This window comes from Pleuronectes platessa, chromosome 18 (genome assembly GCF_947347685.1).
Source record: "Pleuronectes platessa chromosome 18, fPlePla1.1, whole genome shotgun sequence".
Classification (NCBI taxonomy): Eukaryota; Metazoa; Chordata; class Actinopteri; order Pleuronectiformes; family Pleuronectidae; genus Pleuronectes; species Pleuronectes platessa.
Window position 1 is genome coordinate 5,170,091 of NC_070643.1, and position 15,879 is coordinate 5,185,969.

General features: G+C 43.2%; 2 protein-coding genes across 2 annotated transcripts; both read left to right on the top strand.

The window, feature by feature from the left end:
• Positions 1 to 859: 859 nt before the first annotated feature.
• Positions 860 to 11,714, top strand: tmem222b (transmembrane protein 222b). The gene is made up of 6 exons (XM_053446728.1): positions 860 to 1,040; positions 2,816 to 2,900; positions 4,478 to 4,509; positions 4,605 to 4,701; positions 4,791 to 4,921; positions 8,338 to 11,714. The coding sequence occupies exons 1-6, from the start codon at positions 919 to 921 to the stop codon at positions 8,423 to 8,425; spliced, it is 555 nt and encodes a 184-aa protein (XP_053302703.1). The 5' UTR covers positions 860 to 918; the 3' UTR covers positions 8,426 to 11,714.
• Positions 11,715 to 13,014: 1,300 nt separating this feature from the next.
• On the top strand, positions 13,015 to 15,113 carry tpbga (trophoblast glycoprotein a). Its single transcript, XM_053446934.1, has 2 exons — positions 13,015 to 13,531; positions 13,822 to 15,113. The coding sequence occupies exons 1-2, from the start codon at positions 13,251 to 13,253 to the stop codon at positions 14,669 to 14,671; spliced, it is 1,131 nt and encodes a 376-aa protein (XP_053302909.1). The 5' UTR covers positions 13,015 to 13,250; the 3' UTR covers positions 14,672 to 15,113.
• The last annotated feature ends 766 nt before the right edge of the window (positions 15,114 to 15,879 follow it).

Here is a 15,879-nt window from a genome sequence, read left to right on the forward strand (position 1 = left end):
CAATAATACAAAGCTGAAAAAAGCAGTAAATCCTGACATTGAACAAACTGGAATCAATAAATGTTTCCTGTGTTCTCTTTTTTAAATTTTTTATTAAAGATTCATTTTATGGTGATCAACAATTAATCAAATAAACGTTTAATATTAATGGCATCGTCTCACTCTACTAAAATATGAGTAAAGTGTTGCTGTAAACATTATATCAATTGGTTATTGATGTTATCATTAACTCATATATGCCGTCAGTCAGAGCAAAACCCAGCTCCAATTTTACAGATTAATTGAATTAGCCATCTGCTGTCATACATTCACATTGGACAACCTCACATTTTCTACCATTACCACAACTGCTATGGTTGATGTTGCTGTTTTATTTATGGGAAGAATTATTGAAAGGCCAAATTAAAAATGAAAACAAAAATACTTTTTGTAGATTATAAAGTTAGAATGAAACTTTGCACAGAATCTTTATTCATTAAAAAATACTTTTAATTCAATATTTTCTTAATGCGTTATTAAGGATATGTTTCCATGTTGAGCTCACAGAAACCCCGGAAGCGGCTGTTGCTGTCAAGCAACACTATAGTGTCAAGTTACAGAGAATAGAAAGAAGGTTTTCCGTTGTATCTTTCAAAGTAAAATCTATATTATTAACAACACATCTTTCATTGCTATTCATACACAATTTGCTGACGTATTTTCTGTCATGGTTTTCACCTATAAAATGTATAGTATTATATAATGGAAACATTTCTATATTCACCGCCTTTTGTTAAGTTAATGAAGAAAAAAAAGGAAAGAATAAATCACGTGACTTACTTTGAAGCGTACACCGCACGTGTTCCGGCCTCGCTCCGTGCGGTCGGCTGACTTGACGCGTAAGGAAGTGGGACAGCTGAAGCTCATTCTCCCCAGCTGATGATGGCGGATATTGTTGAGAAAGACACCATGAAGAACTACCACACAGCGTCCGAGAGAATCAACGCCGCCACCGGCCGCTTCCCTTACTGCGTCGTGTGGACGCCCATCCCCGTGTTATCGTGAGTGAACCGCCGCTGAGCCGCCGGACCGACGCCCCGGGACACGGCACCAAGTGACAGCTCCACTAGCTTAGCTTAGCTAGCTACGTACTGTCCCCTCTCCTGTTGCCCAGTGCCTCTGACACATTTGTCGAACACTGAGTAAACACACATCGATGACTCCAATTAGCAACACACGTTTATTTCGTGGAAAACAATCGCAAAGCCAGCTAACACTAACGAAATAACGACAGAAAACCAAACAACAAGTGGAGGGTGAAGCTTATGACACTGAGATAACTTATTACAGTGTTATAAAGTTACTGTGTTCCTACCACTGTACAGATCAGACAGTATTTAGTCACAAGTACAGGTGTGTTAAACTATTTAAGCACAAGTGAAAATGTAAGGGCCTAAACCATATTGTTGTTTTTGTGTGTAAATATCAAAACAGTGGTTCCTACTGTGCGTGCGTGCTGTTGCATTCAACCAGGAGGGTACCAACCCAGATCATCAAGAATCAAGAAAGTTAAAATCTCTTCAAGAAAGCCAAACTTCAAAGTGCTATAAGCAAGATCCATTTAAGGAGTGACCCCATCAGGACCAGTAGAACTCACGGCGACCTAAGTCTGGTCCTAAAGGGGTCAAACCTAACCTCTGAGGTCCTGGTGCAGGGTTAGGAGTGCGATATAAATTGTAGTTAAGAAAAGGTAAATGGTCTGTATCTGCATAACGCTTCTTGCGTCTCGATGACCACTTGCAGCACTTTACAGTTTGCAGTTTATTGCTATTAACACACAAATTCATACAGTGCATCTATATATGGGAAACACTTTTTCTGTGAGGTCAGTGATAGTCATGAATCAGTCGTGGTTACAGTTGAAGGGATAGTTCACTGAAAAATTCAAATTGATAAATGATCTACTCCCCACTATGCCGATGGAGGGGTGGGGGGAGTGTTTTGTTGTGACTCTTTCTTCAGACGTAATAAAACAACAGAAAAACCCAGTGTAGCTGACGCCGTTTGGAGTCCAACGTGAATGTCGGGGCTTGTGGACACTCGGATGACACCACACGAGCACATGTTGGGTTTTTTCCTGTTGTTTCATTACTTCTGAAGAAGGGTTCACTTTGGCTGCACCACTGTTCAGCCCCGAGACTGTGTTCCAGCTCAGTGTCTCTGATTTCCATTATCTATTATCATCTATCAGTGCAGTGTTAGTATTAGTACAGCCAGTTATTCTAAATATAAAGAAATCATTTATTGGTCCCTGTCCCATGACCTGATCAAACAGAGGCCCTGTAAACGAATGTGTCTGTTAGGCTGCCACACATAAGCATCTGAAAAGCTGCTCTACTGTTTGAATTTATAAACCATGTGAGAAGATGTTTTAAGCTTTTTATGAGTGATTATTTAGCATGGTATCATTTCCTAAGTTCAATGCAAACTTTGACATCAGTAATTGAATTTCGCTGAGCAATAATGCGGCTGTTATTTTTTCAGACCAAAGTTGATTTGTTACATAGGAGTTGTGTTTATGTATCCTAGCTTCAAGTCGGCAAATAAGTTTAAAAACTATCATGTGAAGCACGATCTAGTGTTCAACGGCCTTTACTCTTTGTATTTGTATTTGAGCCCTAGTGCAGCTTAATTAAGTAGTGTTGTGTCTTTGTCTCTTACTGATCAGGTCTGTCAATACATGGACTTTCCCCAAGATTCCTTTATTGAGACATCATATTTTTAAACGTGTGTGTAAAAAAAGGTTGTATTTAAAATACTTTTTTCTTTCTCTCAGATGGTTGTTTCCATTTATTGGCCACATGGGAATCTGCACTTCCACTGGAGTCATTCGAGACTTTGCCGGACCTTACTTTGTCTCAGTGAGTAATGACTATGATGCTGTGTGGTTTACAGTGCTGAGGAAATGATGCTGCCTCTATAGCTGCTTTCAGACGTACAGTGAACTCTGGACATCTTCCTGAGTTTCTCTGGAGGACGTGTATGTGTGAACGCAAATGTCCGAATGAGAACCTCCGGAATACCTGTGGACTTCATCCACCTGGCCCCCTAGTATCAAGTCCACAAAAAGTCAGAGGAGCTGATGTGGGAACATCGCAGGAATCACAGCGAGCGAATATGGGATATTTATTACGCTTCTAACACGAGAAAGACACAAAAATGAAAACAAAAACAAACAGTAAACAAATATCTCAGTATTAAAAGTACACCGGCTGTAATCTGGCACAGCGGGTGTGAAGTAAGAGAGTGAGTATGAACTTGAAGTGTTGACCTTTTAGTTTTAGGTGGTCCACCGAAATGTGTTTTCAGAATGACCTACGGGCGACTTGAAATTGGACTGTTTGGTAAAACCTTTCCAGTCTCAGTGACCCCTAGAAGATTGCCCTCGACACAGCTGTCAAGGGCAGTCTGAGGTTCAGTATCTTGCCCAAGGACACTACAGAATGCAGACTGGAGGAGCCGGGGATTGAACCACTGACTTTCTGCTTAGTGGACGCCCCTTTCTATCGAATGAGCCAAAGCCATAGAGGTTGGCCGTTCAAGTCACTTACAATCAATTACAGTGGTTTTCCAGTAGTATTGTAATTTGATCCAGACTGTCCAGAGTGAGTAATAGATCAATGAGACTGAAAGACTACAGATGCCAAAATACTGCACAATTGTCGGTAAGAATTGTGACTAACTTTATTGAATTATCATTTGATCTCTTGTTATGATAATCAATAGATAATCCGTATAATTATAACATCAAGGATACAAGTTAATCCATGTGGAAGGATGGTCTGCATTCATGCTGGATGATGTGCTTTGTGATGGGAAATCATAAACAAGATTAAACCTAATTTACGATGCTCGAAAGATTAAATTTAAGTACGATGGGGCTACATTTTTTTAACTGAAAACAACTTTGTTGAATATCTGATTTGAAGAGGGTGGGTGTGGTGATTCCTAAAATGCGCACCAAAGAACCCAGGAACACTCCGAGATGTGCTTTAGACTCTACCAGTTTCTTACATTCCTCCCCCTTTCAAAATGATAAAATAATGTGTTGTAAAGCCCCATTTGGAGTCACTTTGGATATACAAGAAAAACTGTTTATTATGTGGACTCGTTTGCCCATTTCACACAAACAAAGTTGATGGTAAATTAAGATAAACAGGATGTGAGGCACATTTCCTAAATTCCTAAAACCAAGAAGCCAATAAACTGAACTGAGATACTCCAGTGTCTAAAGAGTCCAAAAACATGTTAGTGCACATGTGACTGTTTATCGCTGGGCTGATCTGTTTTACTGTCAAATGATTTGCTTTGCAACTGTGGACCTACTGCAAACAAAACAAAAAAGGCAAATGAAATGATCCAAGTCAAAAACAAGTCTCATTTGAACCAACTGCAGATATACAGTACAGAATAACTCCAGTATGTTCTGTTTTCGCAGGAAGACAACATGGGCTTTGGAAAACCAACAAAGTGAGTAAATAAAAATTGTTGAGATGTTGTGATTGCACCCTCACAAAGGTTTTTTCAGCCAGTACAGCACGGTTTATGTTTCTCTCTAAATGTAGATACTGGATGCTTGACGTAAGCAAAGTCTACGCTAGTGGCTCCAACGCCTGGGACACAGCAGTGCATGATGCGTCGGAGGAGTATAAGCACAGAATGGTAATAAGCACTTTGGATTTATCCCTTCTTTCCAATTATTAACAATAATAATAGACCTGTTAACCTTTGTTCTCTTATTTTCTCTGAAGCACAACCTCTGCTGTGACAACTGTCACTCGCATGTTGCCATGGCTCTAAATCTGATGCGGTATGAAAACAGTACCTCGTGGAACATGGTCAAACTCTGTCTCCTCGCTCTGATCCACGGAAAGCACGTCAGGTGAGATGGGGTGACACCAGGAAAACTGCATTAATAATCCATAAGTGATATAAAAAGTAAAATAATAAGATTGGGTGAATCAAGAGCTGCTTCCAGACATGCACTGAATTCTGGATAATCTCTGGAGAGTGTTATCTGTCTGCCCCCTAGTAAAAAATCTGGAAAATGTCTGAGTGAGCACATGTGAGAAACGGCAAACAACAGGAGGTTATCAGGAGGATTCACTTTGAGCAAGTTGATGACATTTCTAACACGTGATGGATGCTAAACTGTAAAAGTGAGTTGATGTGAACTGGTCCGAGCTGAGAATCTCCTGCTGTGTTCGATATGTGAAAGGCAAACTCCACGTATTCTTCAGTTTGGGTCTGTAAACGACTAATAAGTAGGAGATTTAGATATGAACTAGCTTTAAGTGTGTTTGAGGACGTCTTCATCAGTAGTGAGTGAACATTGGGTAACTTGTGGTCCAGTTTTGGAGAACGACGCATGACAATCATAGCAAACATCAAATAAACAAGTTTCTTTTGGCAAGACTATAAAATGTTCTGGCTAGATCAGTCACAGTCCAGCTCAGACGCTGCTTCACATGCAAGCTCGGCACAAAGATTGCTAGAATAAAGACATGTCAGAGAATCACCAGGACATATCCAAAGGTCTGTTGTTGATGCCTGGCTGTTGTAGACTTTTATTTGGCCTGTGCAGAACAAACAGATCTTGTTATCATTTGTCATGATCGTGATCTTCACGCCAAAAATATCTGATCATTAACAACCAATTTAGTCGCAGCTCTATCATGTCCTCAGTGCCCCCATAAGAAATGGGGCTTATGCTTGTGAATGTGGTTTCTCAGTGGGATCCCAGGGGCTCGGGCTAGATTTCACTGGTTGTTCATGAGCACGTTGTGTATCAGGACGTGACAGAGAGAGACAGAGAGAGAGAGGGAGAGAAAGAAAGCCCTGATTGTGCCTTCTACGGTTGCACAAGTGGGCTACACATCCCATTAACTCAGTTATGATTGTACAAGGTAAATGAGCAGCATGTGTGCACAGGAAAATCAAAAGCATCCCCACTGTGAAATGGTGCTATATAGAGCAGCTATGACATTAACAAACAAAAGTCCTAAGCCATTAAGCCATTCATTTGTTTCACCTCTAGTATCACAGCTCCATCAAACTGAAGCGTTGTCGTAAAGCTCGGGGTTATTGATGACTTTTATCAGGGGTTTGGGGGAGGAGATGTTTTGGAGATATAGATACAGATGTGAATATCCACAAGACTCACTGAGGGCTGATTGGAGACCAGTTGTTTGTGACCACAGCTACAACATTAACACTGATATTCATTGTATTTCATCTTCACTGTAATGCTACGTGCACTGATACACTCAGAGCCTCCTGGCTCCGATCTTTCTCTCTCTCCTTCTCACACCAACACAAAGACACACTCTCTCTCCCCCCCCCCCCCCCCCCCACACACACACACTTTGACAATGGACACATCTATTCACGCAAACAATTTTTTTGCGAACAGAAATGACGTACATGCTCATTTGCGTACAGCACGAGAAAGGGAGAATTGATCATAAGTAGGGATGCACCGATTTATCGGCCGAACATCGGTAGCGGCCGATATTCGCTTCGTTTACTGATATCGGCTTATCGGTAATAAACTTGACTTTCACCGATATCATTGGCCGATGTTCATATTTGTGGTAAAACCGCTGGGCACGTGCCGCGGCTGGGGGAGCAGTCGCTCCGTCGCCCTCCTCTCCGCGCCGCCGGAGGCTCAGTGTGCGGCACCGGGAGGTCCTCATCCGGTGGCGCCTCACGGCGTCACTGGTGGGGGGGCTTTCTTTCCCTTGGACCGCGGGGCGGTGTCCATCGCCGGCGCGGAAGGCGGGCCGTTGGAGGGGACCGGGTACGGCGGGCGGCGGCGACTCTGGACGCGTGTCTCGCGGATCACCTCAGCTACGGCGACCGCTGGGGGAACCCTCTGTTCGCGCGGGGGGGGGGGGCACCCTGCGGTGCGCCTCGGCTGGCGCCTAGCAGCTGACTGAGAACTGGTGCGGACCAGGGGAATCCGACTGTTTAATTAAAACAAGCATCGCGAAGGGCCACGGTGGGTGTTGACGCGATGTGATTTCTGCCCGACACTAAAAACAGGTAAAACTGAGGAGGGCTTGTTAAGTTATCTTGACTCACGCAGTGTAACTTGGTGTAAAAAGTATGAGCGTAGCGTCTGTTTAAGTACTTTATTCTCATGTGCACCGGCTCTATTCATCCGTCTCATGCACAGGTAACAAGGGAATTGACAACATACGTCATACACACAGAAGCCGTAACACATCTAATAAACGGGCAATACTGCTACCGTAAATCAATGAGAAGAGTGTTCTCTATAATGCTACTTTAACAGGGCTGTTTTAGACAGGGTAAAAAGGTGCTGTTTTAAATTATCCTTGTGGTATTTTGACCAAAATATGTTACAGACATTTGATTAAGATCCCAAGGAACCATTTCAGCTTGCGGTAAAATGGGCATAATATGTCTTTGTTAAATAAAGTTTAGTTAAATCAAAGATTTTTTCATAAATCTGATTCAATTTGTGCTCATTAAAAGATAAGAGTGATGAAGGGCTGAACATTTTTTAAATAGTGCTTTTTAAATAATGATTTAATTATTTTTCTGGCACAAAAGGGTGAATGAATAACAACAAAAAGAAAATAAACAAATATCGGTATCGGTATCGGCTATCGGCCAGATTGTTATTTTAAATATCGGTATCGGCCAAGAATTTCCATATCGGTGCATCCCTAATCATAAGTGGTCATGGGACACACGTGGAGAAGCATTTCTAGAGCAGGCGAGCTGACGCACTCAGCGTCCTTTTTAAGACAAGGGGCCTCATTTATAACCGTTCCGTACGCATCTTTCAGACCCCATTTTGAGCGTACATCACCTCTCACACAAACGTTCACCAGGTACAAATCTATAAGTTCAAACCTGTCGGGAGGATGTGCGCACTTTTTTACGTAAACTTAAACCCATGCGTACAAACATTTTGGAGATGGGAAAGTGTCAATAGTGACATGAGGAGGTGAAATGAAGCAGATTATTGATCCACTTCATCTTTAACATTAAAAACAACTGCGTTGTTTGTGTTCACATAAGAACGAGAATGATTAACCATTAAAAGTGATGGTCAGCAGTGGGCGTGTAGAGGGCGGGGTTTGAGGCAGAGTCACATATGCATGTTTCCAGGTGGACTGTGATTTATAAAGGGAACACTGTTTTATAAATGAGGCCCCTGATCTACACAATCAAATTTTGGTCTTTGTTGTGTATCTACTGTACCCCTGTGCTCATTCTTGTGTTTCCTCACCGTCCCTCTTCTCTGTGTTTCCGTTTCTGATGCAGCTGTGTAGGCTTCCTGAAGACCTGGTTGCCTTTCCTGATGCTAATGGGCATCATCCTGACAGCGGCCCTGGCCATCAACCTCCGGTGACCTGGGAGGCAGGTTATGTACACAGTGGAACCTCCTGCAGGTTGGACGTGGGGGGAAGACCCTTTTTAACAACAAGGATGGGCATTACACAGTGTCGAGTGAACGTGACAGAGGACATAAAGACTACTCACCTCTCAAGAAAATGCCCAACAGTGTCCCAACATATGTACGCATGCTTGGTCTGTGGAAAGCAGAGAGCTTGTTGCATTTCTCCAGTGGTGATGCAGAAATAGCCTAATGACGGAATCCATTAATATTCAGTTATTTTGACAGAAGTGACTGAATACCCCCTCCAACCACCAGGACCATACAAACACACTTAATGGATTATGATTGCTGGATTTTGATTATGAAAGAATGAGTACAGGTACAAGCCATCACCACCTGCAAAGTGTAGAAAATGTCTCGCTGCATTTGAAGCTGAACAGATGTGCATACATTGAAGGAAACACATCTATGCCTTGCTTTCAGATGTTGATGATCTTGCTTTGTGAGGAATAACTCAGTGCTCCCAAAATGCCATTTTATACCCGGGAGTATAAATGTTAAAACGCTTACATTCCTTTCAAGGGAATTTATTGCATTACATTCTAGGTCTCGCATAGCCCTTCTACAGTTCTACAGCAACTAACATTTTCTTACTTGTATTCAGACTAGCACTACATCCATACTACTACGTGTTTGTTTGAAAAATGCATAAACTCCCCTGCTGATACACCTGGCATCCACAGTACTCCAAAGCTGCTGGGGCCCATTTTAGTTTGATAACTGCGGGGCTGCGTTTAAGTCTGGACGGGCAGAAACGCTCATGTGGCCAGAGATCATGTTAGTTTGAAAAGGCGATTTCCAAACAAAATGTTGCAGTAAGGATGTAGCCTAACTCCATAAGATATAAGAAAGTTTGCATCTTCTAAAGATAAATCTTTTTTATATGTGCACTACATGTATCACCTCATGGAACTATATTAAGTAGGTTTACGACTAACACTTTCATACTATTGAGTTCAGATCATCAGTGCAATGATTGTAGCAAATTTCAAGCAGATTTGTAAAAGCTCCTTCGGTTTTCTATACTTGTGCCAAACGTAAGAGAACTTGAGACCAACTCAAACTGTGTCTTTGAAAATGCTGCTTGTTATTTAGTGAAACGGCTCATGATGACTCATAAGTTAGTGAATGAAAAGCTCCTTGATGTCCGAGTTATGAAACCTGGTTGAATCTACTTTTTAAGAGGTTTTGTTTCATATCAGATCATTTGGACTTCATGTGACAAAGCAGTGCCTAAAAACGACCTTCCTCACATATCCCATATTTGAGCTATTTTCAAAAAGAAAACGTTCAGTCCACATCATGGTTGGCGCACAAATTCCGTTGCCATGGATTTCTTGAGTAGATTCAAATCCCTCATTGTTTGCAATCAAACAGAAAAAAAGTGTTGAGCCCTCTCTTTGTCCACGGTGCTGCCAGAAGCAGCAGGTAGCCAGGATTCCTCAGGTTTTTCACACTCACCGACCCCTGCTGAATATCCCCACTTTCTCCCGGCGACGGACCAGCGTCGCTCCTGCTGTTTTCCACCTCTGCAGATCAGATTCGGAGGTCATTGTGAAATGTCAGCACTATTTTCACGAAGCTTTGATAATGTACCTGCCAACATCCTGCCGTAATCCAGCACAGAGAGTGTGAGCCTTTAATTAAAGTCTGTTTTATTTCTGTGGTAATGGGGCTAATACGAGGTACGGCTAACACAGTGCCAGCTTTCTAAACTGGGCTCTTCTCAGAGACAGAGCTGATATTCTTTGGACTTTTTGTGTGTACTTCAGCCATGTTGCCTGTAAATATTTGAACACATATTATACTGTACACCAGGTGCTCTTTGTGTACTTTGCAAACTGGATTTATCCTTTAAATAATTTAGTGTCATCTTTGTTTTCTTTACTCTACTTCTGCATTTCATCTCTGCAGATCTGTGTGAGAGTGAGTGAGTGAGTGAGTGAGTGAGTGTCTGTGTGTGTGTGTGTGCTTTAGTCATGCAACCGACCGGAGAGAACATGTGATTGCATGCCAGCATGTGTGTATTGCATGCATTCAAGAAATAGGGAGGGTTTGAGGAAGAAAGAAGTGTAAGTTTGATTCATACTATGGCTTCTTGATTAATTATCAGCTGCATTTCATTGCAGCCATCGATTGATTTATTTGAAATGCATCACACGTGTCTTTCTCTTTATAAGTTTCAAGTTAAGATATGATAGCTGGTAAACCCATAGAAGGAATAAATAATAAATTAGACTATAAGAGGCCTGTTTAATGTTGATTTGATGCTATAGGCCACAATGTGTGTATCTCCAGATTCTGGAAAACCTCAGAACTTTTTTTTCTCTCGGAGCATTCAAACAAGGGAACAAATACAGCTATGTCACCAAGAAGTAAATAGCTTTTATTGTACACACCACTTTATGCCCTAAAATCTCAAATATATAATATAGTATAATATTCTAGAAATTAGATACAAGGAAGCAGACCAATGGCCTTGCATGCAGCTGGCTGTTACTCACAGTAATCTGGAAATATGTTTATTATGCCCAAACTACAGCGACATGATCCATCTCTGTCCAAACTCAGAGAGGGTGTCGGTTGAAAATACCTGTACAAACAAAGAGAAAAGTGAAAATCCCCTTCCTTCTCTGTAGTGGAGTTAAATGTCATAAAATAGGGGGGGGGCAAAACTGTGTCTTTGAATATGTCGCTTGTTCTTTGGTGAAACAGCTTATTCATTGCATTGGGAGCCATGAAAGGTAATGAATGAATAGCCCTTTGAAGTCAGCTGACGAAACTCACAACATTGTCATTTTACTGCATCTCATATTTAAATGCCTATGTATAATTTAGTAGGAGAGATAAGAAACTTGTTCAAATAAAATGGCACACCAGTCCTTTGTTGGAGCATCTGGACTAAGAAGGCCACATTCGGGGGGATCATTTTAGATGTGGCCGGCTATTGGTGCCTTGTTGTATCCAAGAGCCAGGTCGAGGAATGTGGAGACATGTGGTCCCAGGGATTCAGACCATTGACAAAAGACAGTTGGGATGCTATTATTAGTGCCACTATCCATATATACCAGTCTGCAATTTCCAAACCTCGTTTTGTTTCTATAATCCCCCAAAATGTTTTCTATGCTGCAGATCATTTAGCCCACTGGGAATGGTAAGACTCAAATGCAAGTGATTGTGTGAACTCTGAATGTGTTTAAGACTTACAGCTATAATACCAATAAAGATGTATATTATTGTAGATCTTTTTGGGAGTTATTTTCTTATTGGATTCCATGATTAAATGGTTTCATCAAGGCTGTCGGGAGGAGAGATGATGTTAAGAGTTTCTCTGAGCCATGGAAGGCGAAATCCTTCTCCTCAGCAAGTTTCTATAAATACACTCAGAAGTGATTCGGGGGACAATCATCATAATCTGTCAGAATACACGTTAAGTAAGGAAACCCGTCACAGCTTTGATTCCCTGCTACCAAAGTGCCGTAAAGTCACACAGAGGCCATTATGCTGCTTTCCCAGAAAGGGGGGGGATCAAAAGCTTCTGCAGTCTAGCCCCCGCGAAGCAGCCCTCCCCCCACCTTTACCATACCACCTGGGTAGGTGGGAATGACCAGAGACGTCAGAATCAGCAAACACTAACGTGAAACTAAAAGGCAGTCATCACATTTGATCACAATACACACAGAAAGCTCTACAAATCAAACTTTGAATAATACAATGATGAAAGAAAACCTGGCCTATAAACTCTTCTTCCATATAAACTGAGGTGAGGGACTATATGTATATGGACTGCGTACAACAGCTATTAAACATAATGAGGAGCATGGAAGCTGAAGCAGTTGTGGTACTCAAACATTTGCTGAAGTAAAAAAATTGGAAAAAATGTACTCAAGTGAAAGTACCACGTTAACGTTTATACTTGAGTTCAAGGAGGTACTTGCTTTTCAATGTACTCAAAGTATTAAAAGTAAACTATATAGCAGTATAAGTATATAGCACAAAGAGACAAATTAAAAGAGTGACACTATTAGCTATAATAAAGAGGTCAAAGTTTGAGAGTCAAAGTATACAATCTACACAAACTATGAAGTAGGCTATGCAGTTCTGAGTTATAGCGCAAAAGGAGAACGATGCTACTGAAAACAAATGCATTGCCATAAACGCGATTTTAAAATGTGGTGGAGTAGAAGGTACACATATTTCCTGATATCAATTTTGTGGAATAAAAGGGAAAAGTAAAAATAAACAACTTGAGTAAAGTACTTATGCACGTACTTGAGTGCAGTAACGCAGTAAATGCCCTACTAGTTACATCTTCTGGCTGAGCTGCCGTCTCCTCATCCCCTGATGGATGGGGGGTGGGGGGGGGGGGGGGGAGATGCAAGCGGGAGAGAAGCCCCTCCCCCGGATCATCGCTCTGGAGTGGATGGTCCTTTTTTAACTTCATTGTTGGAGAAGTAGAGCGACGCCCCGCTTTGCCACGGCACAAGGATCAAGCAACAACCCCCCTACCCCCCCTCCGACCCCACCCCTCTGATCGGCACGACCCCTTCCTCTGTTCTCATGGAAATCACAGCCCACCGCCTCCCGGCCACACTTTGTGCACGGAGGCGAAGTTGAAGCGCACATTCCCGGCCGGGACAACGCACGATGAAGAGGAGGCTGATGTAGTCCAGGAGGAGCTGATCGTTTGGTTTCTACTCGATCCTCCCGCCGCTGTGTGCTGGTTCACTTACTGCTTCTCCCGCAGCACACGCGCACTGGAAGTGCACCCACCAACATGCTGGATCCGGACCGGTGCGTCTTCTTCCTCTCCTTCCTCTTCTTCTTCTCCTCCGCCGCTCTCCTCTGCTCCGTCCACGCGTCGTGTCCTCCGCGCTGCGAGTGCTCGGAGGCGGCTCACACGGTGAAGTGCGTCTCCAAGGACCTGCGGAGTGTCCCGGAGGGGATCCCCGGATACACGCGGAATCTGTTCGTCACCGGGAATCAGATCAGTCGCATTGGTCCAGAGTCGTTCAGAGGACTGGAGAACGTCACCAACTTGTCTCTGAGTAACAATAGGTAAGACCATAGATCTATGGGTAAGACTGTCCTGCTCTGTCCTCCGCTGCTAAGGCAAAGCAGACAGGACGTGGGGGAATCCATGCATATGATAGCTTTTAGGATAACGTCATCGGTTTGTCCAAATGTAGCTGTCAGACTTATTTCATGATTTTGTTCATATGAAACTTTAAAAAAAAGTGTATTAAAATGACAGCCATGATCATAGGTGTTCCAAAGTAATATTTTACGTAGTAGAAGTGTTGGTCTGCAAAGTGTAAACCATGTCTCTTGGATGTCCTCCAACGCAGAATATCTGAGGTGGAGTCCAACACGTTTGCCGGACTCCGCAGCCTTCGCTCTCTGGACCTGAGCAACAACCAGCTGGCGATCATTCACCCCGAGGCCTTCACCGTCCTGAACCAGTCTCTGCAGGAGCTGAACCTGAGCCGGGCCCTCTACAACCACTCCACAGTGATGGACCTGGCCACGTCTTTCCGCTGGAGCTCCCTGGGGAACCTTCAGGGACTGGACCTCTCCCACAATAGCCTCATCTATCTGCCCTCGCGCATCTTCTCGCACCTGAGCAGCCTCCGACGGCTCCTGCTGTCCAACAACTCCCTGGTGGCCATCCACAACTCCACCCTCGCAGGGCTGGAGCGCCTGGAGGAGCTGGACCTCACGCTCAACGCCCTCAAGACGTTTCCAGAGGAGGGCCTGCGAGAGCTGGACTCCCTGCCCCGAGTGGCCCTCCTGCTGGAAGAGAACCCCTTCACGTGCACGTGTGGAATTGAACCCTTCGCGTTGTGGCTCAACAGATCCCAGGGGCGGATTAGGAACGCTGATAGTCTAGTGTGCTCCTTCCCAACCAGCATGAGGAACACATCCATGCTCGCCGTGGGCACGATGACTCTTGGATGCCAGCAGAGAGACGCAGGTGCCGACCTTGCTTTGCAGACCTCATATGTGTTCTTGGGTTTAGTCCTGGGCTTCATTGGCCTCATTTTCCTATTTGTACTCTATCTCAACCGCAAGGGCATCAAGAAGCGGATCTACGACATGCGAGATGCTTTCAGGGAGGTGTTGGAAGGCTACCACTACCGCTTTGAGATCGATTCTGACCCCCGGATATCACAGATCTCTACGGGCGCTGACGTGTGAGAGGACAATCCCCCCCGCTGTATTTTCTTATGACTCTTTTTTTAAATGCATTTATCAATTAGGGAGATGTAAAAATTGTACAGTTTTGCCTGTAAATATATAAATACAATAGTGTGAATAATTCTATAAGCCTTGTTGTTTAAAGCATGCACTGCCCATATATCCTCAATGCACATTGAATGTTCTCCCTCTGTACAGATGATCGTTTCTTTGCTCAAAAGACAAAGATGTTACAGATAGAGCTTGTTGACGTCTCTCATATCTTGTCTGCTCGTCAAGGTCACACAAAGCAGTAAGTGCCTAAAGGTCAGCTTGGTGTTGCTGCAGTGATCTGATCTGAACTCAAGCAAAACGTTGATTCCGTCTTCTGTGTCTGATCTGTTTGGCTTGTGAAAACAAAGCAACAAAACGCTGCAATAAATCCTGACACTACCAAGACAAACCTCTGGGAGTTTGAAGCACAATCACTCATTCATCTTTGAACCGTTTCAAGCCCTTTGGTCCCTTCGTCCTATAGCCCCCAGGGTGCAAGAGAGGAATTAAGCCCCCAAAAGCTAGACTAAAGCTCTCCTCAAAATCACCACTCTGCTTTTCTTTGGCAGTAGGATTGAGAAATTGGGGGGGGGAACTACTCGGCACAGACCAGCGGAAATCTCCTAGCCCCCTCACTCTTTTTTTCCTGAAACGTTGCTTTGTTTCAACTCCTTGAGTTTTATTGTCAAAATGATGAGAACCAGTCCAGGGCCGAAGCTGCTGAAAGCAATCTCCCTCCCTCCTTAAAGACAACAGCCGCTCTGGAGGCTCTTTGAAGGAAAAGTCTGGCTCTCCACATTTTTCTGTTTAGGGGATTTTTTTCTCTCTCGCAGTGATAAGATACAGATGATTCCGAAACACCAGCTACATTGTTTCATTCAGCAGTTTGCTCTGACCGGTAAAGTAGTGCTCCTTTTGAAGAGAAACTAGAATATGTTCTTTATCTTCTGGTTAGTCTCTACCTTGTATGCCTTCACTGTTTCCTAAGATCAATTCCTTCACATAACTTCCATCCCGACATGTTAAAAAACGCATTTCATAGTCAAATCGAAGCCTTTGATCTTGCATGCATGTTTCAAATATAACCTGAATGACACGACACACAAAACAGGACTGTTCTCTGCCCTCAGATGTCACACGTGTGTTGTCACCTTTTGCTATGGCTACATGACAAA